General features: G+C 42.1%; 1 protein-coding gene across 7 annotated transcripts in view; it reads left to right on the top strand.

Moving 5' to 3' along the window:
* The window catches only part of FAM118B (family with sequence similarity 118 member B), a 59,601-nt gene that overhangs the window by 6,891 nt on the left and 25,671 nt on the right, over positions 1-27,039 (top strand). For 4 of the 7 annotated variants that reach the window (XM_059930100.1, XM_059930099.1, XM_059930094.1 and 1 more), the window contains exon 2: positions 24,311-24,403. In XM_059930100.1, the coding sequence (XP_059786083.1) occupies positions 24,318-24,403 (86 nt within the window). In that variant the 5' untranslated portion in view covers positions 24,311-24,317. Of the gene's footprint in view, positions 1-18,684; positions 18,705-20,907; positions 21,011-23,625; positions 23,660-24,310; positions 24,404-27,039 lie in introns of those variants that run through there. The other 3 variants (XM_059930098.1, XM_059930097.1, XM_059930096.1) reach the window with 3 other exon arrangements.

Below are 27,039 nucleotides of genomic sequence, written 5' to 3'. Positions count from 1 at the left end.
ATTCAGGTCCTTTGCCCATTTTTTAATCAGGTTGTTTGTTTGTTTTTGATGTTGTATGAATTCTTTGTATATTTTGGGTATTAACCCCTTACCTGATGTTGTTTGCAAATGTCTTCTCCTATTCATAGGCTGCCTTTCTGTTTTGTTGATCGTTTCCTTCACTGTGCAAAGGCTTTTTTTTAGTTTGATGTACTGTAGTTCCATTTGTTTATTTTGCTTTTGTTTCCCTTGCCTGAGGAGACAGATCCAAAAAAAATTGCTAAGACCAAGGTCAGAGAGTGTACTGCCTATGTTTTCTTCTAGGAGCTTTTGGTTTCAGGTCTTACATTTAACTCTTTAATCCATTTTGAGTTTATTTTTGTATATGGTGTAAGAAAGTGGCCCACTTTCAGTCTTTTGCAGGTAGCGGTCCAGTTTTCCCCACACATTTATTGACAAGACTGTCTTTTCCCCATTGTGTATTCTTACCTTCTTTGTCATAGATTAATTGACCATATAAAAAGATGTGGATTGGGTGTGTGTGTGTGTGTGTGTGTGTGTATGTGTGTATTAATTGTTAGTGATTGGAATATGCTGTGTTTGCTCTAATGATATTGTTGGCTTAATGAAAATGACTTACACTAGCTGTTATAAAGAGAGCTGCACTGTTAACTGACTCAGAAAACAAAATCCACTCTGTTTACTGACTCCAAAGTACTAGTCAGCATTTCCCCAACTTGCTTGATGATAAGAATCACCTGAGGTACTTTTAAAGCTACAGATCACTCCTCTAGAAATTTTGATTCAGTGAATGCTGAGTTAGGGCCCAGGAATCAGTCTCCCTCCCTCCCTCCCGCCCGGCAGACACTCCTGTATTTATACCTCTGCCCAATGTCGTCCACCGTTGGTTGAGCCAGGTGATCCTGCGTTGCTGTTCCCTGTGTGTAGGTTCACCTTTGCCTGGTTATTTCACTTACCTATGTTAATTTTTTCCCAAATGCTCTAATGTATTAATCCCATTCATATCAGTAACGTTATCTCTGGGCTCAAATGTATCACTTGCATTTTTTATTGGAGCCCCGCATCAGCTTCCTCCTGCCTTTACTGCTTCCTGTCAGTATCGTTCAGGAACTGACCTTTACTCTCCTCCTGGGCTGGCCCCCATGCCATCCCATTTCTTGGCTCACATCTTACATGCCAAGAAGTATCTGAAAGACTTTATTTTGCCCACAAACTTGTTTGATAGTTTGGAAGTGTAATCGAGTCCCAGGTTAGAAATAATTTTCCCTCAGAGTTTTGAAGCCCTCGTTGTACTTCCCGGTGTCTGTAAGTGTCCTGGAGGTGTGGTGGTTCACACCTTTTCTACGAAACCTTGTTTTGTTGGTTTGGTTTTTCTTTTCTCCCTCACTGGAAGTTTGAGGATATTCTCTCTCTCCCTGGTGGTCTGGAGTTTCATGATGATGTACCCTGGTGCAGGTATTTCATCATCGACTATTCTGAGTGCTCAGTGGACCCTTTCATTCTGGAAATTCATGTCCTTCAATCCTGGGACATTTTCTTCTATGATTCTTGTGATCTTTCTCCCGATCTTTTCTTTTCCTTTGATCATTTTTCATAATATCCATTCTTGTCATATGGATATGACAGCTTTAATGAGAGCCCATTATAGTTTTGAGTTTCCTGCTCTCCACATTGGAGCAGGTTTGAGATCTATTGCCAGAATGAATGCGATAAGAACTTAGCGTTTCACCACAGCTCTGTAGACCCCACTAACGCATGTCCACGGGGACCTGGAGGGTCCAGCCCTCTCCTCACTTCCTCCCGGTTCCCCCATCACCCCAACTTGCCCACTGGCCTCAGTCACTGCAATGCACTGCTTCTCTCTTTCTTCTGCTCTAGAAACATGCTCTGCTGCTCTTTGCGTGAATCCACAAGTACTTAATATTTTAAAAAGTTAATTTTACTAAGACACTAAGGTAAATGAAGGAAGAAAAGTTAAAAAAAAAAAAACAAACCCCGAAGGGGATTTACGTATAAGAAAACGTGTGGTGTAAAAGCAGGGGCAAACTCTTAAGAATACAGTTGTTTTGAATTGATGTCAACATGAAACCAGGATGCTTAACACTTGCTCCAAGAGTTCCTCCTGAAAACTGCTTTTCTCCACAGAACCAAATGGGAGCACTTGTTCTTTCTACTTCGCTGTACCCTAAACGTATTCCCGGGTGCCTACATGCAACCTGTTCGTTTTCGCAGAAAGCAGAAGTGCTTTCCCCGACTCCCTCCGCCCCCATGCATTGTCCCCACCTCGGGGCCCAGGCCATCCAGCCCTCTTGTCTCTTCCTGTGACTCCTCAGTCTTGCATTGACCTCCTTCGCTCTTTACGAAAGTATGTTTTTAGGTCTCCCTAACCTGTTTTTCTCTCATCTATCTTTTTTCCTTAATTATTTTCACTGGCCACTTTTTAAGTCTGATGCCGCCTGCTCTGCAAAGCAATGCTTTTAAAGCTGTTTCTTGTAAGTCAGCCTAGTCTTTCTAGCTCTGGTGGGCCTCTGTGGCAGATAATAACCTCTTTTTGGAGCTTTCAGATTCTTGTTTCAGGTCTAAACAATGCTTTCATCCCTCAGTTCATTTACAGATCAAAGAGAATATTTTTCAGTTAATTTTTTATTAGGAAGAAATCCAAATACCCTGAAAGGAATATCAGCTAGTTTACAGTTACAAGCTTAGCCACTTTCCTACATTCCCACTGGTCCATCATTCTCTTGTTCTTAAGGGATTACTGAGATTGGTCCAGGAAAGGTATTGCAAGAACTTTCCTAAAGTAGATGACAGTTCTTTCAAAATCAATAAATACTTGTGTTAGTGCTTGAGACAGAAAGAAGGAAATAATCACCTGTAATCCTATCTCCCAGAGATTATTTCTGCCATTCAGAGACCTCCAACACATGATAAGGAGCAGGTTTTTGAACTGTTTTGATCTTTAAGTTTGAAATAGGACTGTCTAAAAGTATGTTTGAGTTTTGAAGGGCTGTAATGAAACTTCTGAGTAGGTATCTCATCGGTCTGAAACACAGGAGAGATCTGAGCTGAAGATACAGATTTGGGAGTCATTAGCATTTAGTTGGCCTCGTAAACCATTGAAGTAAGTGGGGTGGGGAGAGTAGGGAGTAGGTAAAGTGGTTAAACTGGAGAGCCTCAGATGGTGCCATGAAGACAGTCCACATTCAGGGAATGGGCAGAGGAAGAAGAGCTTTCCCTACAGGGTTGGGAGGAAGACAAGGAAAACACAGTATCCACGGGAGATGAGAATGGAATTAAGTGTCAGATGCTTCTAAGAGGTAAAGGAAGATAAGTCCGAACTATTTCATTGAATTTTGCCATAATGGTAAGTACATGTTTACAGTTCCGTTGCCCCTAAAAGATGGAGACTTTTCAAGGGTTTGGCCCTTAAGGGTATGACGTTAGTCATCTTTGGTGAGACAGTATTGAGTTGTGTCTCCAGAACGTGGACTCTGGCATCAGCATCCCGTATCTACTGTGTAATAAATAGCCATGTGACCACTAGCGAGTTACTTAACATCTCTGTGCTTCCGTTATCTGTGATATCTGTGACATGTGATGGTCATGGTGTCTGCTTCATAGAGGAGTGAATGTTGTAAAGCCCAGAAAACAGTGCCTGGCTCACTGTAAACACTACATGGTGTTTATTGGAGGTGAACTGGATGCGGTAATAGTATCACTTTTAGCCCAATGCCTGGCATTTAACAGGTATTTTAACATGAAAATTCAACAACTTGTGACTGCAAAGCAATGGATTTGCTGTGACTAATACAGTTCCAGTCATTTTAAACTCTATCAGCATATACAGAATATAATCGTGCCAGGCCAGAGGAAGAACTCAGGGGACTGAGAATTCGCTGCATGTAGCTTTGAAACTGTGTGAAACTCAGATAGGGACTTGAACTCACGTGCCGAGACTTGAACCCAGCCTAAATCCTGATTGGGACTGAACCCAGCCAAAACCCACGGTCTTCCAACTGAGATCACACACCGGGTTTCAGGACTTAATGAAGTTTAGGTTCTTGATGTCTCATTGCAGAAAGAATTCAGTGAGAGACAAAGTGATAGGTAGGAAGTGGATTTACTTAGAGAGAAACACTCCACAGAGTGTGGGCCATCTCAGAAGGCGAGAAAGGCACCAGGGCATGGGGGTTGTCAGTTTTTATAGGGGTGGATAATTTCATAGGCTAATGAGTGGGAGGAGTATTCCAGCTATTTCAGGGAGGGGCAGGGATTTCCAGGAATGGGGCCACCATCCACTTTTTGATCCTTATGGATCCTTGGAACTGTCATGGCGCCTGTGGGTGTGTCATTTAGTTTGCTGATGTATTACAGTGAGTGTATACTGGGGCTCAAGGTGTAGTGGAAGTCGACTTGTCCACCATCTTGGACCCATTTGGTTTAAATCAGTTTATGTCATGTCCTCAGGCTATGTTATTCTTTCAAAGGTTGTGCCCTGCCCCCTTCCCTCCTGTTTCATTCCCCCCCTCAGAGATTTTAGTCCCATATTCTTATGGGAAGCAGAAGGGTGGTGGTTCCTCCTCTCTAACTGCTTCAAGGCTGAGTAGGGGCGTCGACCCTGCCTGTCAGGGAGTAAAAACCTCTGGATGCCTGATCTAGGGGCCCCAGGGGCAGGACAGCTCCTTGTTGTAAGTCAGTATAGGCTGGAATCCTCTCATAGTCATCATCTTGGTATAGAACTGTTGTAATGGCTTCCATAGCCTTTCTATGAATCTCCTTGATGATGAAGCACTTTTTGTAACAGCATTAGAGTACAAAAATATCTATACATGGTAAAAGACTTAAACGGCATGGTTACACATCGCTTACAGTGTAATCGATAAAGAAACTTGGTTACAATAACCAGAATTAGGAATGATTACATTTAACTTAATGTACCAAATAATCCTAGTTACATATTTCTCTTTAAGATGCCTCAGGGCCCCTCTAAAGTACCCCAAAAGTTACCTGGAAATCAAAAGAAACTTAATTAAAATTTGATATTTGGGAAGTTTGTCCAAAAGTTTACAAACACTTGGTCAAATAAGATCATAGGTCACTGTGAGACAATATTTATTTCTTAACCAAAGTTACAAAAGATCTCAAAAGTAAATACAAATCACTTAAAGGCAAAGAAACTCATACTATCGCTTGTTAAAAGCAGCATTTCAAGAAAACTTTGGAGGGAGAAACTGAATCTAGTCTTGTCCCAGCCCACTCCCAACAAAATTCATTTATGCAGCTAAATTTAATCCAACCTCAGAAAATCTTGATCATGGACAACTTTTTTCAGTTTTTTTCCTCATTCCTCCCACATTCTTTTACTGAAAACATGCATGTTACTTTCCTTAAAAATGTTTTTTTTCACATTGAGTTACTTTTCTTGTTGACAAATTCATAACAGGTAGAATAAGGTTTTATTTGACCCCTAGTTAACCTAGGTACAACAGAAGTATTATACTCAACATTGATGATTTTAAAGACATGCCTATATTAATCAAACCAACAAGTTTAACCACCTTCAATACTAGATACCAGTTTAGTACTGAATATTTTCCAGATGACATGTACCTGAAATTTATTCTGGCCATTTTATTTTCTATGTCTGGGTATTTACATAAGTGCTTAATTTTTTAAAAGCCAATTAAGTAGAGCTCTTTTATGAATTAATTTTTGGCAGTACCGTACACCTACAACACACGTATGGATACATATGAACACACAAACACAGAGACCTCGTAGTTGCCATTCCAAAATTTCAGTCCTGAGACAGGTACACCATAAAACCCGTCAGTTACAAGAGGTTGGACTCAAATTTGGCTTCTGGCAGATGGAACAAATCAAGGTCACTTACCTAAACCCTTTTTACTAGTGTTTACAGAAAAGACACTTAAGATTTCTGTTTATCCTTGACCAGTCAAGTTCTAAATTACTTGACCCTCTTTTGATATTGAAGGACTGACATACCTATGTTGGAAAGTTTTACTTTTCCTTGTTTAGCTTAGGGGAGAAAGCCTCTTCCAAAATTCCTATCAGGGTCTGAATATCAGCTATGGTCAGTTTAGTCACAGCAGTGGCCTCCTATTTTGGTAATCTACTTACAAACATTTTTGAGGTTCTTCCCCTAGGTTTAAGAATTTGTACCTTACATTTAGATACTATATAACCCTTTTTACTTAATAATCACCGGCTGGATATCTTTGGCCAAGCCCGGAACCTCAATATTCCACATTCCAAGGTCTACTAAGGCTTCTGTTTTAGCTTCAGATTTTATCTGTTCCTTTTTGCTTTGTGTTAGAACCATTTGGTGATGAGGGTGGTTCCCTTGCCCCTCAAGAAACAGAGTGACCCCTAACTTAGTTCATAAATCTCTTCCTATTAGAGGGATGGGACGGACAGTCAGGCACAAACAGAAAGGAATGTAAAAACAGCTGGCCATTGATCTTGCACAAAAGGCGTTCCAGGAAAGTGCCCGTGTCTCTTCCCTGACAACCCCATTACGTATTCCTTATGATTGCTAAGGTTTCCAATCCTGTGGGTTAAGACTGAGAAGGTTGTACCAGTGTCGATAAGAAATTCTATCAAGTGGCCTGCCACATCGATGACCGCCGGAGGCTCTACATTAGTTACATAGATGGTATCTCTAGGCAGAGCCACTTTTGGCCTTGTCCACCTTAGTCTTCTGATTGCAAAACCATCAATGGCCAAGGGGTCCCCGTCGCTCTCTGGCATCTGGGGCATTTCTTCCAGTGCCTGGCTGTTTGCAATGGGCACATCGATCTCAATCCTCCCTCCGGTGCCCCTTTTGTTCACACAGGGTACACTGGCCTTGTATGGGTACCCGTGGGCCTTGTGGTCTGCCAAGGCCGGATTGGTCCAGAAAAGCCGGCTTCCTCTTTGGTGGTCTCTGAACGAACAAAGCCACTGCAATCATTCAGGCCTTTTGCATATTTCTCTGGGAGCGTTCAGCCTTTTGGGCCACATCCCTATTACTGAAAACCAAATAAGCCAATTGGAACTAGTCATTCATTGGAGTCTGAGGACCAGCAGTTGCTTTCTGAATTTTGTGCCTGATGTCTGGGGCAGACTAGGCTATGAAATGCATAGCCAAAAGGGCCTGTACCTCGGGGGAGGAGGGATCCACGTTCATTTGGGATCCACAGCCCTGTAGGGTGAGCCAGTTAAAATGTCCTCTGTGTCCTCCTAGAGTTATCCCTCCCGAGCTACACACTCCTTGAATTCCTTTTGGGTTCCATTGCCTAGATACAAGGCCATGAAAATTTGACCATAGGGTACTTCACTCCATTTTAAATTTCCTAACTCATATGGTGGCCAAACTTGATTACATAACCTACTAAGTTTTTTCCTTTTAATTTCTGTTGTCCAAATCTTTCCCAGTCCTGGAATATATGGCCCAGAGGGGTATTGGTTGAGGTTGATGCAGCCTGACCCATTTCAGACAACCTTGAGGTGACGTCTCTATCTCCCAAGCTATCCAGAATTCAACTCTTAAGTCAAAATCCACCGCGCAATTTAGTCAAGATTTGCACTTACAATTTTAGATACTATAGCTTCCAAGGTAGTCTCCCAACCAGGTGTTAGAGCTCCAGAAGTCACAAAGAAACGGCACAGAAGACGTCCCCAACAGTGTTGACGATGAACGGGAGTTGGTCTAGCTATAAGTTGGGAATAAAGGGTCAGTATTTGTAAGGGTCAGAGGGAGGGGAGTAAGAGCAATAAAAAGTACACCTTGGGGCTTCCCTGGTGGCGCAGTGGTTAAGAATCCGCCTGCCAATGCAGGGGACCTGGGTTCGTGCCCTGGTCCGGGAAGATCCCACATGCCGCGGAGCGGCTAGGCCCGTGAGCCACAACTACTGAGCCTGCGCATCTGGAGCCTGTGCTCCGCAACGGGAGAGACCCCGACAGTGAGAGGCCCGCGCACGGCGATGAAGAGTGGCCCCCGCTCGCCGCAACTAGAGAAAGCCCTTGCACAGAAACGAAGACCCAACACAGCCAACAATAAATTAATTAATTAATTCATTCATTAAAAAAAAAAAAGTACACCGTGATGGTTACACAGGTCTTCTGGGGTTAACAGAAGAAAGAAAGAAATAGAGCAGGAATGAACAAGAATGTAAGAGAGAAACCTGAGTTAAGGAGAAGAATTCAGAGATTAACAATTCTGTCCTGGACCTGCTGTTGTATGTGCATAAGTATACAGGGTTGACCCGCCGGTCAAAATGGAGCAGACATTGGCAGAGCGTCCCCCCCAGTATGGCTGGCTCACAGCATCCCACGGGCCTCTTTAAGACTGAGACCTAACTCTCAACGTTTTCTTACCTTATCACTGTTTCTTCGTGGTCGCTAGTTGAAACTGTGCACCTCAGTTTGGGACTTGAACCCACATGCCAGGACTCCAACCTGGCCAAAACCCAGATTGGTACTTGAACCCACGTGGCCGTGACTCGAACCCAGCCAAAATCCACAGTCTTCCAACTGAGATCACACACCTGGTTTCAGGACTTAATGAAGCTCAGGTTCTTGATGGCTCATTGTGGAAAGAATTCAGTGAGAGAAAAAGTGACAAGTAAGAAGTGGATTTATTTAGAGAGAAACACGCTCCACAGACAGAGTGTGGGCCATCTCAGAAGGTGAGAAAGGCACCAGGGTATGGGGTTGTCAGTTTTTATAAGGGTGGGTAATTTCATAGGCTAATGAGTGGGAGGAGTATTCCAGCTATTTCAGGAAGGGGTGGGGATTTCCAGGAATTGGGCCACCGCCCAGTTTTTGGGGTTTTTTTTAAAAAATTATTTATTTATTTATTTATTCTTAGCTGCGTTGGGTCTTCGTTGCTGCGTGCGGGCTTTCTCTAATTGTGGCAAGTGGGGGCTACTCTTCGTTGCGGTGCACGGGCTTCTCACGCGGTGGCTTCTCTTGCTGCGGAGCACGGGCTCTAGGCGCGTGGGCTTCTGTAGTTGTGGCACGTGGGCTCAGTAGTTGTGGCTCACGGGCTCTAGAGCGCAGGCTCAGTATTTGTGGCGCACTGGCTTAGTTGCTCCGTGGCATGTGGGATCTTCCCAGACCAGGGCCCGAACCTGTGTCCCCTGCATTGGCAGGCAGATTCTCAACCACTGCACCACCAGGGAAGTCCAACCACCCAGTTTTTGATCCTTATGGTCAGCCTTGGAACTGTCATGGCGCCTGTGGGTGTGTCATTTAGCTTGCTGATGTATTACAGTGAGTGTATACTGGGGCTCAAGGTGTAGTGGAAGTCGACTTGTCCGCCATCTTGGGCCCATTTGGTTTAAATCAGTTTATGTCATGTCCTCAGGCTATATTATTCTTTCAAAGGTTGTGCCCTGCCCCCTTCCCTCCTGTTTCATTCCCCCCTCAGAGATTTTAGTCCCATATTCTTATGGGAAGCAGAAGGGCGGTGGTTCCTCCTCCCTAACTGCTTCAAGGCTGAGTAGGGGCGTCGACCCTGCCTGTCAGGGAGTAAAAACCTCTGGATGCCTGATCTAGGGGCCCCAGCGGCAGGACAGCTCCTTGTTGTAAGTCAGTATAGGCTGGAATCCTCTCATAGTCATCATCTTGGTATAGAACTGTTGTAATGGCTTCCATAGCCTTTCTATGAATCTCCTTGATGATGAAGCACTTTTTGTAACAGCATTAGAGTACAAAAATATCTATACATGGTAAAAGACTTAAAAGGCATGGTTACACATCGCTTACAGTGTAATCGATAAAGAAACTTGGTTACAATAACCAGAATTAGGAATGATTACATTTAACTTAATGTACCAAATAATCCTAGTTACATATTTCTCTTTAAGATGCCTCAGGGCCCCTCTAAAGTACCCCAGAAGTTATTAAGTTTCAAAAGAAACTTAATTAAAATTTGATATTTGGGAAGTTTGTCCAAAAGTTTACAAACACCTGGTCAAATAAGATCATAGGTCACTGTGAGACAATATTTCTTAACCAAAGTTACAAAAGATCTCAAAAGCAAATACAGATCACTTAAAGGCAAAGAAACTCATACTATCGCTTATTAAAAGCAGCATTTCAAGGAAACTTTGGAGGGAGAAAGCAAATCCAGACTTGTCCCAGCCCACTCCCAACAAAATTCATTTATGCAGCTAAATTGAATCCAGTCTTAGAAAATCTTGATCATGCACAACTTTTTTCAGTTTTTTTTCCTCATTCCTCCACCTTCTTTTACTGAAAACATACATTTTACTTTCCTTAAAAGTTTTTTTTTTTTTTCACATTGAGTTACTTTTCTTGTTGACAGATTTATAACAGATTGAATAAGGTTTTATTTGACTTCTAGTAAATCTAGGTACAAAAGAAGTATTATACTCAACATTGATGATTTTAAAGACATGCCTATATTAATCAAACCAACAAGTTTAAGCCACCTTCAATACTAGATACCAGTTTAGTACTGAATATTTTCCAGATGACATGTACCTGAAATTTATTCTGGCCATTTTATTTTCTATTTCTGGGTATTTACATAAGTGCTTAATTTTTTTAAAGCCAATTAAGTAGAGCTCTTTTATGAATTAATTTTTGGCAGTACCGTACACCTACAACACACGTATGGATACATATGAACACACAAACACAGAGACCTCGTAGTTGCCATTCCAAAATTTCAGTCCTGAGACAGGTACACCATAAAACCCGTCAGTTACAAGAGGTTGGACTCAAATTTGGCTTCTGGCAGATGGAACAAATCAAGGTCACTTACCTAAACCCTTTTTACTAGTGTTTACAGAAAAGACACTTAAGATTTCTATTTATCCTTGACCAGTCAAGTTCTAAATTACTTGACCCTCTTTTGATATTGAAGGACTGACATACCCATTCACCTATGTTGGAAAGTTTTACTTTTCCTTGTTTAGCTTAGGGGAGAAGGCCTCTTCCAAAATTCCTATCAGGGTCTGAATATCAGCTATGGTCAGTTTAGTCAGAGCAGTGGCCTCCTATTTTGGTAATCTACTTACAAACATTTTTGAGGATCTTCCCCTAGGTTTAAGAAATTTGTACCTTATATTTAGACACTATGTAACCCTTTTTACTTAATAATCACCGGCTGGATATCTTTGGCCAAGCCCGGAACCTCAATATTCCACATTCCAGGGTCTACTAAGCCTTCTATTTTAGCTTCAGATTTTATCTGTTCCTTTTTGCTTTGTGTTAGAACCATTTGGTGATGAGGGTGGTTCCCTTGCCCCTCGAGAAACAGAGTGGCCCCTAACTTAGTTCATAAATCTCTTCCTATTAGAGGGATGGGACAGTCAGGCACAAACAGAAAGGAATGTAAAAACAGCTGGCCATTGATCTTGCACAAAAGGCGTTCCAGGAAAGTGCCCATGTCTCTTCCCTGACAACCCCATCACGTATTCCTTATGATTGCTAAGGTTTCCAGTCCTGTGGGTTAAGACTGAGAAGGTTGTACCAGTGTCGATAAGAAATTCTGTCAAGTGGGCTGCCACATCGATGACCGCCGGAGGCTCTACATTAGTTACATAGATGGTATCTCTAGGCAGAGCCACTTTTGGCCTTGTGCCCCTTAGTCTTCTGATTGCAAAACCATCAATGGCCGAGGGGCCCCTGTCGCTCTCTGGCATCTGGGGCATTCCTTCTTCCAGTGCCTGGCTGTTTGCAATGGGCACATTGATCTCAATCCTCCCTCCGGTGCCCCTTTTGTCCACACAGGGTACACTGGCCTTGTATGGGTACCCGTGGGCCTTGTGGTCTGCCAAGGCCAGATTGGTCCAGAAAAGCCGGCTTCCTCTTTGGTGGTCTCTGAACGAACAAAGCCACTGCAATCATTCGGGCCTTTTGCATATTTCTCTGGGAGCGTTCAGCCTTTTGGGCCACATCCCTATTACTGAAAACCAAATAAGCCAATTGGAACAAGTCATTCATTGGAGTCTGAGGACCAGCAGTTGCTTTCTGAATTTTGTGCCTGATGTCTGGGGCAGACTAGGCTATGAAATGCATAGCCAAAGGGCCTGTACCTCGGGGGAGGAGGGATCCACGTTCACTTGGGATCCACAGCACTGTAGGGTGAGCCAGTGAAAATGCCCTCTGTGTCCTTCCTAGACTTATCCCTCCCGAGCTACACACTCCTTGAATTCCTTTTGGGTTCCCTTGCCTAGATACAAGGCCATGAAAATTTCACTCCATTTTAAATTTCCTAACTCATATGGTGGCCAAACCTGATTACATAACCTACTAAGTTTTTTCCTTTTAATTTCTTTTGTCCAAATCTTCCCAATCCCAGAATATATGGCCCAGAGGGGTATTGGTTGGGATTGATGAGGCCTGACCCATTTCAGACAAGCTTGAGGTGATGTCTCTATCTCCCGAGCTATCCAGAATTCCACTCTTAAGTCAAAATCCTCCACGCATTTTAGTCAAGATTTGCACTTAACGATTTTAGATGCTATCGCTTCTAAGGTAGTCTCCCAACCAGATGTTAGAGCCCCAGAAGTCACAAAGAAATGGCACAGAAGATGTCCCCAACAGTGTTGACGATGAGTGGGAGTTGGTCTAGCTATAATTTGGGAATAAAGGGTCAGCATTTGTAAGGGTCAGAGGGAGGGGAGTAAAAGCAATAAAAAGTACACTTTGGTGGTCACATAGGTTTCCTGGGGTTAACAGAAGAAAGAAAAAGAAAGAGGGGGAGAGAGAGAGAGAGGGAGGGAGGGAGGAAGGAAGGAAGAAATAGAGCAGGAATGAACAAGAATGCAAGAATGTAGGAGAAAAACCTCAGAGTCAAGGAGAAGAGTACAGAGAGTAACAATTGTGTCCTGGACCTGCTGTTGGATGTGCATAAGTATACAGGGTTGACCCGCCAGTCAAAAAGGAGCAGACATCGGCAGGGCATCTTCCCTAGTATGCCTGGCTTGCGGCATCCCACAGGCCTCTTTAGGACCAAGATGTAACTCTCAGCATTTTCTTACCTTATCACTGGCCCTTCTTGGTTGCCAGCTGAAACTCTGCACCTCAGACTGGGACTGGAAACCACGTGCCAGGACTCGAACCCGGCCAAAACCCACGGTCTTCCAACTGCGATCACACACCTGGTCTCAGGACTTAATGAAGCTCAGGTTCTTGATGTCTCATCACAGAAAGAATTCAGTGAGAGACAAAGCGATAGGTAAGAAGTGGATTTATTTAGAGAGAAACACACTCCACAGAATGTGGGCCATCCAGAAGGTGAGAAAGGCTCCAGCGTATGGGGGTTGTCAGTTTTTATAGGGGTGGGTAATTTCATAGGCTAATGAGTGGGAGGAGTATTCCAGCTATTTAGGGAAGGGGGATTTCCAGGAATGGGGCCACTGCCCACTTTTTGATCCTTATGGTCGGTCTTGGAACTGTCATGGCGCCTGTGGGTGTGTCATTTAGCTTGCTGATGTGTTACAGTGAGTGTATACTGAGGCTCAAGGTCTAGTGGAAGTTGACTTGTCCACCATCTTGGACCCATTTGGTTTAAATCGGTTTATGTCATGTCCTCAGGCTATGTTATTCTTTCAAAGGTTGTGTCCTGCCCCCTTCCCTCCTGTTTCCCTGGCAGAGTTAGCACTCTAAGCAAAGACTGTGTGAGCCGGGAAGGTGTGTGATGTGTTCTGTGTGGGTGAGGCAGAGGGCTGGAAGGGATGTTAAGAGGACTGGAGAGGCCAGGCCAGGCCTGGTCTTGCAGGCAGGATGAGGAGTTTCGTATTATTAAACACAGAGAGGCTTTGAGTGATTTTAAACCAGTGACTTAATCCAATTTGTGTTTCGAAATCCCTTTTGCTGCTACAAAAGACTTTGACTTCTCTAGTTGTAAAATACTTAGGATAGGTTTAATATATTAAATAAAAGAAACTGATTTCTTAGCCCTAAATACTAAGGTCTTTGAGTTGTTTGCCAGAAAGAGTTCCTGCGTTAAGAATCTACATGAGTTTACATCTTAGATATCAGAAGCTTGAGTTATAAAAATAAAATTATTTACATCTAAAATTTTTCATTTAGTGTCAGAGGATAGTCTTAAAACTTTTAAGTCTGAAATCCTTCTTTTGCCTGCTGGAATCAGATTACCTTCACTCCCTGTTGTGACTGTTGGTGTATCTGAAAAGTGATAGCCTGAATGTTGATTTACTGTGCACTCAATTTTCACAGGAATTTGTCTTTTCCCATTTGTTCCATTTTAAAAAGAAATGGCCTTTTATGGTCCTAGTTGCATTAAAAGCAGTCACAGGGTGTTTCTTTTAATTAGAAATGCATTCTCTGTTGCACAATAAATTTCTTTCTTGTAATTCTGATCATGAGCAACATCTTACATTTCAGTTAGTTCATTCAGGAAGTATTTTCACGCCTACTCTGTGCCAGGCACCGTCTAGCATCTTGGGCTACATTGTGAACTAAACAAAGATCCCTACCTTTGAGGAGTTTATATTCCAGTGGGAGGAGGCAGATGGCAAATAATAAGCGTAATTAATATCTTTATTATACTAATAATAAATATAACTAGTATACTGGGGGTGGTATGTGCTATGACATTAGAAGCAGAGCAGTTGATGCAGTGAGCGAGGAGCCTGCAGTTGCAGATGCGGTGGCCGGGTCGCGTCATTGAGAAGGCCTGCCTCGAGCAAAGGACTGGAAACTTGTGTGGATTGGTGGGGGGGTGGGGGGTGAAGATCCAGCAGAAGGAACAATCATACAAAGAAAGGCCCCAGGCCAGAGTGCTCCAGGCCTGTTTGAGGGACAGTAAAGAAGCCAGCAGGTCTAGAGGGAGGGAGGGAGTTCCTCAGCCTTTTAGGAGCAGGCTTCTCAGTCAAATTGAAAAGCTCATAAGCCAAAATAAGTGAATAAATTAGGGAAAGAATTTTCATTCTGTGAATGCTCTGCAGGTGGTAATCTATAAATACCCCGACTCATGTCTTAACTTGATTTAGGTAATTCCAAAGTAACACGAAAGTTTCTTAAATTCTTTTCAAAGGGTAGCTAAACAAACAAGCCAAAAATCTCTTTTTCTGTGAATGAGAAACTGATGTTAGATCACAAGCTCATATGACCTAGCATTTAGTAAAAGCTGAATATTTACCTTTCCAATTTAGAGATCTCAGGTTAAAAGCCAAAGGCTTTGTTTTACAGCAAAGGATGGCAGAGGTGCCAAATGCACTTACCTCCAAGAGGGGCAGTGATGGGGGTGAAGGTTGGGCCGAGCCTGGGAGAAACTGCCCTGTAAGAGCAGCTTTGGTCACCTCCCTTATTTCTTTCAAGCTCAGTTGCTCCAAATCCTTTTTTAACATTTTCATTTGGTGATCTATATTTTCTGTTCTTTGACTCAGTGAGATTTTCCATGTGTTTCTTAAGTTTGCCACCTAAATCAGGCACACTACTTTCATAAGGTCCTGTTACCAAATCAGGTCTGGCTGCTGGCCACTCAGAATCAATACTCAAGAGAGAGAGAAATGTTGGTAGAAAGGAAAGTTGCCTTTAATTATAGAATGCCTGCAATCTGCAGAGATGGTGGACTCAGTGTCCCCCCAAAACCATCTCCAAAGATTCTGCTTGGCCGTGGAAGTTTTTAAAGGGAAAAAGGGAAGTAATCTCAGTCAGTCATTCACATAGGGGGTCACAGTCATCTACATCCCACTGTGTGCAGGCTTGCCAACGTCTTGTGATGATCCCTCCCCGCCCCCCTGCCCAGCTGTGCAGCGTGTGGGAATCTTATTCCCCCACCAGGGATTGAACCCGGGCCACGGCGGTGAAAGCACCAAGTCCTAACCACTGGACTGCCAGGGAATTCCCATGATTTTTCTTTAGATGCTATCGTGTTCACAGTTTGTTCGCCGGATTACTGAAGGGGTAGCTGAGGAAGAGATCTGGTTATCTGTTACTTATTCTTCATTTCTACTCCTTTGATCTACGGAAAGAACCAACAGACTAGGATTAGGAAAGGTATCATGTGGTCAAAAGGTCTGAAAGGTGTACTAGGGCCGGAGATGAGTAGAGCCGGGGTGGGGGGCAGCGGGGGGCGCTGGGGGCTGCTTTAAGGTTAGTGACAAGGCAAAGGGGCCTCCTGCAGAGAGCTCTTTCCTGCCAAAAGCTGCTTACAAATCCCCACTTGTCAGAACATCATTCCATTTCTGTGGGATCATGGGCAAAGGTCTGTCTTCTGTAACTTCTTCCTGCTGACGTAGGGTGCCGTGTTCTTAGAGTGGAAGATGTTGACATGGGTCTGTAGCATCTCTTTGCTCACAGTTGTAGTTGCCCGTTCCCATACAGGGGCAGAACAAGCTACAATTATTTTGATGCCCACAAAGATACAGATTATTTTCAGCAGTAGTGTTAATCCCATTCTCTTAAGGTCAGTTCTTGGCACTGTGCTAGCCATAGATTCCGTACTGCTCAAGACGGAGTGGTTCGTCATAACTGCAGTCTGGTCGTCATGCAGTCAGCCTTTTCCCTCTGGTGGCAGTTACGGTATCTGTAAAACAACTCAGGAACCTGCATCAGACACTGAGTCTGTAACTCTATTGTCCTAATCATTAGCTGCTTGAGCCTGCTCCTTTGTGACTCAGGGAGGCCTGGGAGACTTCAGCTTCTCTACAGACAAGAGGCAGGAGACATGGAGGGGTGTTTGTACTTGGGCGGGGTTGGGGTGCGGGGTTCTGCTCAGTTCCAGTCCTAATCAATACTAATGTAGTAGAATACTGCCAGAGTTGCATGCATATCAAGTGTATTTTGTTGGTGTGTATATTCAGTATCATCTTTGTTTTGCACATACAGTATTCCTTATAAAGAACCAGGCTTAGTTTATCCAGAGAGGTGTTCTGCCGTACTTGCCCATAACTGATCTTTTCCCATGTTTCTGAATTTTATTTTTCAGAGTATCCTTTCGTGGTTTCTTAAACTTCTTTCTTATTGATTCCTTCCCCAATTTGTCATGGTTGTTTCATACTTGAGTCCTCTCTGTGAAATTGCTGTTTATTGTTTTGAGTTTAGTTTCCCATGAGGCTAAAGCTGAGGTATGATCACTAAAGAAAATGCTGAGAAGCACACGTCTTTGACTTTCTGAAACAAAACATTCTACATTCATCTCACAGTAAAAAAGGAAAATGGTACAGGTTAATATAACTGAGTTAGACAGGCCCTAGAAAAATTTGCAAGGCCTTTTCTCTCCTTCCTTTAGATAGGACTGCATAAGCATCACCCCAAAAGGTAATGGTCTGCCCTCTTTTTCTTTAAAAGGAAATGCCATGACCTCTGTAGGCCTCTAGTTCCATTGCCATCCTGAGTGGGAAGTTCAGGAGCGAGCACTTCATAGACATTTAATCTCTGTTGAATGACAGAATGAAAAGACTGAATGCACTCACAGCAAGCTTTTTGCGAAATCCCTCTTTACTGGGTATTTTGATAATTGAGTTTTAAACATAATTAAGAACCCAAGATGGGTATCTACTCAGTTCTTTTTTATCCGTTATGTCAGTTTAAGATATTGTGCAAAGACAAGTCTATTTTGTGTATCTTTCCTATATTCTGTCCTTGGTTTTACTGTGAACGGGTTTTGGATTACATGGCCACAGCGGACCTCTGAGATGTCTCACCCGGTGTTGACGTTCACTTAATCACTATTAACATTCAGCTACACTTGAAGTTTCTAACCATAATATTTGCCAAGCTCCATGTCAAAATGCAACTTGAAAAACATTTTTTCAAACTCAGTGCTGTTTAAGTCAGAAATCCTCAAGAAAGTAAAAAGGGGTGGAAACTAGGTGGGATATTCTTACTAAACATTTTAATTTTTATTATGACAGGAAGGTCTTCCCTTCTTTACGACTTGTCAAATTTCAGCTCATAGAGAGATCCTCTATAATGGTGACATGGCCTGAGCTCGCCCGGACTTGAAGGAACCTGTGTCTGTATGCGGCACATTGTGTGTCCTGTTGGTGGCATGAGAAGCAAGCAGTCGAGGGTCCAGCCATTCATAATTCACACTGTCTTAATAGGGGACTTTCGTTTTCAAGGACTGGCTAGAATGTAAAATCTTACCCTTGAAGATTTATTTAATCTTATTTTTAATGAATTGCCTAGGTCACTTGTGATGAAATTGTATGATCGTACTACTTGATACATGGAAAATATGTTTTTTTTAATAAAGACCATATTTTTTTTTATATATACAAATTAATTTTATTTATGTATTTTTGGCTGCGTTGCTACGCACAGGCTTTCTCTAGTTGCGACGAGCGGGGGCTACTCTTCGTTGGGTTGCGCAGGCTTCTCGTTGCAGTGGCTTCTCTTGTTGCGGGGCATGGGCTCTAGGCACGCGGGCTCAGTAGTTGTGGCTCGCAGGCTCTAGAGTGCAGGCTTAGTAGTTGTGGCGCAAGGGCTTAGTTGCTGTGCGGCATGTGGGATCTTCCCAGACCAGGGCTCAAACCTGTGTCCCCGGCATTGGCAGGCGGATTCTTAACCACTGCGCCACCAGGGAAGTCCCCATGGAAAATATTTTTATTAAATATTTTTAAAGTCTCCTTCCTTAGCAACATGTGTCATTTTTTTCAGGATATACTGTCTCAGGTACAAGATTCTCAGAAGCTTCACAGGAGGGAAAGCTGTGACAAAGAAGGAATTCATTAGTTATCATTCTTTGCATGGTAAAATCATCAACTTCCATCACCAACTTCTAATTCAAATCAGATTTTAATTTGGATGTTCCATTAGTCCTTCTTGAAACTCTTTTTGTTCCCTGTACATGCATGCTGTGTTACTTTGGTTTTATAATTGAAAATAAATGATATAAACAACATCTGAGCTCTTGAGCCTGGAATACCAGTGTAGTTTATTTTGGGACTTGAGTTAAAAGGCTTTCTGGAATTTGTGATTATACCTCTCAATCCTTAAAAGTCTTTCCAGAAACCCTATATCTTATGAGTTCATTCTCACATTTTTCACTGATAGGTCATTGTTTGCTGGTGAAATCCCAGGAATAAGTGGTATCAATCTGGCATTTTATCAGTGACTGTATTAAAGGAAATGAGTGTGATACAGATCTTATCTGACATAAGGTAGAGGGTGTCGGGCACATACAATTTAGGGATAAAAGTAGGAGCAAACTAGGTTAACCAGAGGTAGAGGAAAGACTTCAAGACTGGGGTACACAGAGGGATGGCATCCTGGCACATCTAGATACAGTTCTTATATATCAGTTCCATTTCTTTGTATGAATGAGAAGGAAGAAAATGGAAATCTTGTTTTATACAAAACAAATAGGATAGGCTGTAATCTACATTATAGAACTGAATTCATCAACTGCCTTAGTAAACTATTTTAGTTATATTGTTAAATTGTCAACAAGCTTGTCGGGTGCCCTTTTGTAGTACCTTACACTGGCTATCTTTTCCTTCTTTCCTCTCCCATAGTTGCTAAAAAAAACAGATGTGTTGAAATTAGTCCAAAAGCCACAATCAGAGGGGCTTGGTTTCTTCCAAGTCGGAGGATGACTGTCTTTTCCCTTAAAAAAACAAAGTTAACCCTTTTCTATGTTTCTGATAGAGAAATAAGCCAGTCTCTATTTCAGTCACTGTTTTATTTTTATTTTTAATAGAAGAGGGGAAAGCTTGCTATAAATACAGCTGATCTTTTAAAACAAGAAATGTACCATCTTTGCAAGCTAGTCATTTGTAGATCTTTTATTTCCAGGCAAAAATGCCATCATTAGAACTTTTCTTTTCTTTTTATTCCATCCACCCATATCTGCAAGTGTATTATTCTGTGTTCCTTCTGGCATGTCGGTGGTTTGTTTGGGCTGAAGACCACACACTGGAAGCGCAGGGAGACCCCCGGATCAGCATGAGGAGAGCGGGCTGGGAGGCCCCACTCTCATCCCTCCATGAAAAAAGAAGCCAGATTTTGCCATCTTTGCTAGCACCAAGATGCTGTGAAAGGAGGAGCTGGAATTCTTTCATGTTTTCAAATCTACAACTGCTGGTTTATACAATCTTAATTTCATTCATATAACCAATCCTTTTTCTCTTACCTTTTCCATGTTTCTTAATGGATTTTTCCTAGAACACTTGCCTTGATTTTTCCCTTTTTCACCCACCAGATATAAGCATTCTATTTCTTGCCAAGCTGACAGATTTCAAAGTAGAAGTATCCTATCTGATATGAAGACTTAGGCCTTAAAAAGTTTGTTAATGAGGTTACTTGTCTTGGTATTTACCGAACGTCTAACTTTTATTTTGCTGAACTCTGTTGGCCTTAAAGGATTTCTCAGTGGCTTAGCAGTAATTGGAGTAATGAAGACACTGGCACAGGTTATTGCCTTTGTTTTCTTGTGGCAGAAAAGCTTTTTTCCACCTCTGCTAAGTCCCACTAAAATGAAAACTCAAATAGTGATCATATAAAGAAATTAATCTGTGAACTAGTTGATGCATATTAGGAATTCTGTGCAAGATTTTAGCAATTAGCGTAGAACCTCTTTAGCAGTACCTGCAGATTGTTGAAACAATGGGGTAAAATAGATTTTTTTTTTTCCTGAAATAACACTCTAAAAGGAATAAGATATGGTTTATGCTTAGATGTCACTGAGGTATACATGTAAGATTGTATCATATGAGGCATCTTTTAGACTGAAGAAAAGATGTTATCCTGTTAGAAAACAGAATGAATGTATGGTCAAATTTAATGTGGGCATATTGAATTACTTCTCTTTCAGTTCCTAAGAGGACCGAGAACATTCCAGTAACAACTTATCAAGAGTTGTCGGCCATATTTAACTCTCTTAAATTATGTAGATGGAATGGACCTTCGGAACAGTTGGCTCTGTAAAGAAAAAAATTAAAAAGCTTAGTATTCAGGTGTTGACACTAAGAATTGACCATCTGTCAGAAAAGAGAATCCAACAGAATGACCTTGCATACTTTCCAGGAGAAAATGATAGGACAGATCTAGGGCTCTGGTAGGTTGTTGGTGGTGGGAGGTACGTGACAAGTAGTGCTTATCACCAGAAAAAAATGGCTTCATTTAGCTCCTGAATTTAGCCGACTGCTGTGATTGCATCAACAGAGCACCTAATCATGTAGCAGCTATGAAGCGTTACAATTATTTCAAGTAAATCTTTCTAGAATGTGGGAGCTCCGTTTTTTGATAGTTTTGGGCTGTAAATTAAAAACGGGGGTGGGGGGGCTTCCCTGGTGGCGCAGTGGTTGAGAATCTGCTTGCCAATGCAGGGGACACGGGTTCGAGCCCTGGTCTGGGAAGATCCCACATGCCGCGGAGCAACTAGGCCCGTGAGCCACAACTACTGAGCCTGCGCATCTGGAGCCTGTGCTCCGCAACAAGAGAGGCCGCGATAGTGAGAGGCCCACGCACCGCGATGAAGAGTGGCCCCCACTTGCCGCAACTAGAGAAAGCCCTCGCACAGAAACAAAGACCCAACACAGCCAAAAAAAAAAAATATATAAAAACGGGGGGAAAAAAAGCTGAGAAGCTAATACTTGGAGAATGTTTTTAGGTTGTAATAGTGTGATTAAGAGCATGAACTTGGAAGGCAGACCGCCTTGGTTTGAATTATGGTACCTAGCCTTTCTGTGCCTCAGTTTTCTCATCACTAAAATGGGGCAGTAATAGTACTTCATAAGGTTATGGGGATAACATGAGTTAATATTTGTAAATAGTGCTTGGCACGTGGTAAGCACTATATAAGAGTTAAAACTCTGGTTTAGTAGCTGAATTAAACATTGGATTATGAAGATGTCGATCTTCAAAATTTAATGAACATTAAATTACTTTCCTCTATGTTTTACTTTCATCTTTCTCAAGACACAGTGTTTTTTACATGAGTGTAGTTTGTCCAGATTGCAGATGGGTTTATACAGCCATATTTAAGGAAAGAGCATAAGCATATACACTTTTCATTGTGTTCTTTTAAAAAACATCCCCAAACTGCTGGGTTGTCGCATATGTGGTAGAAATTCCCACTCTCCTGCCACGACTTCTCCAGTCTAGAGCATAGGTAGACTTCAGAGAAATAAAAACCTCATGGAAATATTTTATTGGCAGTTAACTCCTAACTCTTGGTATTGGCAGCTGGGGAGCTGTGAGACTGTAATAAGTGATGTGTACACGTAAAAGAAGGGAGTGTGGCATGTGGTGTGCATCCTTTATTTAGCAAAACGTTGGATTGTGGGGAAATTGTTTGCATTTCATTTAGGTGTTCCCTGTTTGTCTCATCATAAGAATCCCCTGAAGATTGTGGAGATTCTCGTTCAGTAATGTAGGATTAGAGCCTGGGAACATATACTATCTTTTAAATTAACTAATAGACTTTATCTTTAAGAACATATACTTTTAACAAGCATCTCAGATGATTATGAAGCTAGGGCAAGGTTTATTGAGTTAAGTGGTTCGTCTGTCTGCTCTGAGCCCCAGCTTTCTCACTAACAGAACCAGAGATTTGACTGGAAAGGTGGTCTACTTCCTCACTCACTGTTAGGATTTTGTGATCCCTATTTTCCAAGTGATTATGATACCAAAGAAGAATTCCAATATGTGTGGTGGAATATGAGTTGAGGGAATTAGCCTTCTCTTTACCAGAAAAACTAATTCAGCAAACTTTTAAAAATGTCTTAAGAAAGAAAAAAGCTTTCTGATAAAACAGCAAGCTTCAAGTAATTATTACTAATTTGGTTTCTAAGTACTGACAATGTAAGGTAATAAAACATCCAGGGACTTCCCTGGTGGTGCAGTGGTTAAGAATCCGCCTGCCAATGCAGGGGACACGGGTTTGAGCCCTGGTCCAGGAAGATCCCACCTGCCGCGGAGCAACTAAGCCTGTGCGCCACAGCTACTGAGCCTGCGCCCTAGAGCCCGTGAGCCACAACTGCTGAGCCTGCGTGCCACAACTACTGAAGCCCGTGCACCTAGAGCCCGTGTTCCGCAACAAGAGAAGCCACCTCAATAAGAAGTATGCGCGCGGCAACGAAGAGTAGCCCTCGCTTGCCGCAACTAGAGAAAGCCCGCGTGCAGCAACGAAGACCCAACACGCCAACAATAAATAAATAAATACAATTTTTTTTAAAAAGTCCCAAACTCTGGTAATGTGTATTGTCTTCTGTTCATTGGGGGGGGGCAATATTTAAAGTATAGCTATTTTAGAATTAACAGTCCTTATATTTAGCAAGTTTAGTAAACTTTTGAGCAGTTAAAACTTCTGTTTATTGATCTTATTCTAATCCACGATAATTCTTTCACTTTGGCTAGTTATCACCTGAATATAATTGCTCGGTAATACCTTTCCCATTCTTCACAGTGTCTCAGAACCCACTCTGTGTTTAGCTAGAGAGTCATGCCTCGCTGCCCGTGAGGACACAATTGTCCAGCAACAAGGGATGTTCAACAATCAGCAAATTAGTATTGATTATTTTATTCTTGAGCCAGTGATTTCTTTAGGTGATAGTAAAGGATAATTGGGGGCATTTAGCACACTTACCCGTAGGTTAGTTTTAAATCTTTTTTTTTTTTTTTTTTTTTTTGGGCTGCATTGGGTCTTCGTTGCTGTGCACAGGCTTTCTCTAGTTGTGGAGAGTGGGATCTACTCTTCGCTGCGGTATGCGAACTTCTCACTGCGGTGGCTTCTCTTGTTGCGGAGCACGGGCTCTAGGCGCATGGGCTTCAGTAGTTCTGGCACACGGGCTCAGTAGTTGTGGCTTGTGGTCTCTAGAGCACAGGCTCAGTAGTTGTGGCGCATGGGCTTAGTTGCTCCGCGGCATGTGGGATCTTCCTGGGCCAGGATCGAAACCCTGTCCCCTGCATAGGCAGGCAGATTCTTAACTGCTGTACCACCAGGGAAGTCCCCGTGGGTTATTTTTATCCTCTAAGTCTTCCCCAAGCCTGTCTCATGGGAGAATAGCAGGTATTTCTTAGGCTCCACAAAGTGATGGCCAACAATTGACATGAGTTGATGTTGGTTTTGTTTGGTTTTGGAGGGGGAGGGGAAGCCTTCAGAACTTACATATATCTGTATACTTTGGATAACAATATAGAGCTCCAAAGTCATAATTTTGAGGTTACTTTCCTTTGGATGAATTTAATTCCTTAAGTTTGGGACACATTAATTAATGAATTTCCGTTAAGCCAGTTATACATGTAGAACACTTTTTAGGATGTACAGCTTGTTAAAACTGTTTAATGCATGTGCTATTTTGAATGGTACACCTTACACATCTAATTGTGGTCCATGGTGTTTAATCTCTTTTAGAAACTGGATGGCTTCTACAGGGAGCCAGGCCTCGGATATAGACAAGATTTGGGGGTTCTTCAGTGATGGCGCACCTCCCACCAAAAAGCCCAGGTAAACAAAGGAAGGGGATCCGAGGAACAGAGGAAATCACCACTGATGGTAGATAATGAAAAATAATGAACCTGCCCTACGTCCCAGTTGGCGTCACTAATTAATATTGGCCTGCATATAAAAATTAAATTATTTTTATTTTGCATTTAATTTCTATTTTTTATCAAGGTCAGAAATGTATATAATTTTAAAAGTCAGTTCTTCAAGGCTCATAGTGCCTCACCCCCTCCTCAGAGGCAATCGCTTTCAACTTTGTCTGTTTCTTCTAATATTTACACCCAGATTTTTAATACTGTATGTGTACTGCTGTTTTTTAGTTTTGGGTTTTATCTGTTTCTGGTTATGGAAGGTAGGGTTAGGCTTGCTGTCCTGAATCCTCCCCTCATGTCCCCAGCCGCCCTCCCCCCACACACACACCATAGACTCTCCTCACAGCCTCCTAGTGTGTTTTATATCACAATATCACAATTTTTGGTTTAATATTTACATTGTATGACTGTATAAATAGTATTCATAGCTGAGCCGAATGTGTTATCGTTATGTTTCTTTTTCTTGTCCATTTTTTCCTCCAGGTTATTAAAGATTGTCTCATTTTTTGGGGGGGTGGTTTGCTTTGTTTTCTTTGAACCTATCCACTTAAATTCAAACTCTGTGACAGAGAGTAAATCTCCTGATCTGCTGACACACGTCAGTAATGTACGAGTTTAAAGTTGCTCCGTGGGTTCTTCCCTCTGGCCAGTTGTGCCCCAGGCCTGCCACAGTGCTGCTGTCTGCCATTTTCCTTTCCTGTCACCCTGCGAATTCCTTTCACGTCTCTCCTGTATTGGATCCTCTGTTTCCTAGATCTTATGTCTTCCTTTTTGGCGTACTCCTTCATTTTGCTGAAAAATATCTCGTTAGCTTTCTTAGTAAGGATTCAGAGGAGAAAAGTTTTGGGAGACATTTGAAAATGTCTTTATCGTACTCTTACATTGATTTGATGATTTGGCTGAGTGTAGAACTTTAGATACGGACTCATTTTCCTTACAGTTATGAAATCATTGCCCATTCTCTGCTAACGTCTTAAGTGTTCCTGCCAAAATAGCCACTCTCTTCTAATTCCTAGTCCTTTGTATTATATGATCTCTTTTTCTTTTCTCATTAGAAACTTGTAAGTATGGTTATTTTATTCTCAGTAATCTGAAATTTCACAGTGATATATCTTCATATGAATCTGGATATCAGGTAGCTCTTTCAAGCAGGCTACTAATAATTTCACTTTGGAGGAATTTTCCTGTGTTACTTATTTCATAATTTCCTTTACAGTTCTTTCTGTATTCTGTCTTTGTAGAATTCTTGGTATTCAGATGTTGGGCCTTTTGGATAAGTCTCTAATTTTCTTACAGCTTTCTATGACTTTTGTTTTTATCATTCTACTTTCTCAGAGATTTTCTCAGTTGTATCTCCCAACTTTATGAATTTTTTATTTCTGTCTTTTTTTTATAGAAATAAGAAATGTTTTCGTTTGCCCAGTTTTTTTTATAGCATCCTGTTCTGTTGCACAGATGCCATTTAAAAAAAAAAATCTATGTCAGGATGTCACTGTTTCCTTTTCAGTTTTTCTCCCCCTTCCCAGATTGTCTCTTATTTCCCCCAAGTTCCTTTCTATCTGCTGGTTTGTTTGGGTATAACTCTCATGCTGGGGATTTTGTTCAAAGGTAAGGTGACCCTTATTTTTCTGCTCATATTTAAGAGAAAACACTGAAAAGCCAATGGAGACTCTGTGTGTGGCGAGGGGCTTGGTGGCTGGTGGGCCTCCCTGTGGGTAACAAGCATGGGCCGGGTTCCACAGCCTGCCGGACTCTGTGGGTCTTTTCTCTCATGCTGGCCATTTTCCCCAGAGGGAACTCCTCCCACCTCCTGACCCAGTGAGGTTGAGGTGTAGGCATAAGGTTGACTGCCAATGTCCGGGAGTCTTCCTTTAGGAGAGGGGGGCAGGGGAGAGTCTCATATTTCTTACACAGAATGTACACAGTCCCCCTCCCCAAGCTGTGCACGGTATTCTCAGATGCAGAACCCTCGGGTGGAAGCTCTCTGGAAGACAGGCCTCCTGTCCTAGAGTTCTGACCACTTCTGACACAGCCTTGCAGAGAACTGACCCTCCACCTTCAGCTGTGCCTGAACATTCCCAAGCTTCTGCAGAGGGAATCAGCTCTTACTTGACCGCTTCTAAAATCTATTGACCTCTTCTGTCTACTTTTCCTATTTTTGTCATCTTTTCCTATTCTGCTTTTTATGAATGTATGCCTTCTTAAAAAGTTACTATTATTTAGTGTTTTAGGAAGAACCAGAGGTGAAACATAACTGTTAAATTTTTCCCTTTTAACTGGAATCTTAAATTTGGAAAAGTCACATCTCAAATCTATAATGTATGAGGTAAAGAATTCAAATAGCACAGCACATTCAAATGGAAAGCAAAAATCCCTGTTCTCCCCAATCCCCAGAGTTAACCACTAATTTACAGTTCTTATGAATCCTTCTAGAAATTTTTTTTTCTTTTCCATTATGGTTTATTAAAGGACGTTGAATATAGTTCCCTGTGCTGTACAATAGGACTTGTTTATTCATTCTATGTGCAGTAGTTTGCATCTGCTCGT

The sequence above is a fragment of the Balaenoptera ricei genome, chromosome 8 (genome assembly GCF_028023285.1).
Source record: "Balaenoptera ricei isolate mBalRic1 chromosome 8, mBalRic1.hap2, whole genome shotgun sequence".
Classification (NCBI taxonomy): Eukaryota; Metazoa; Chordata; class Mammalia; order Artiodactyla; family Balaenopteridae; genus Balaenoptera; species Balaenoptera ricei.
The sequence above is the reverse complement of the archived record's forward strand: the minus strand, read 5'-3'. Positions and strand labels throughout refer to the sequence as shown.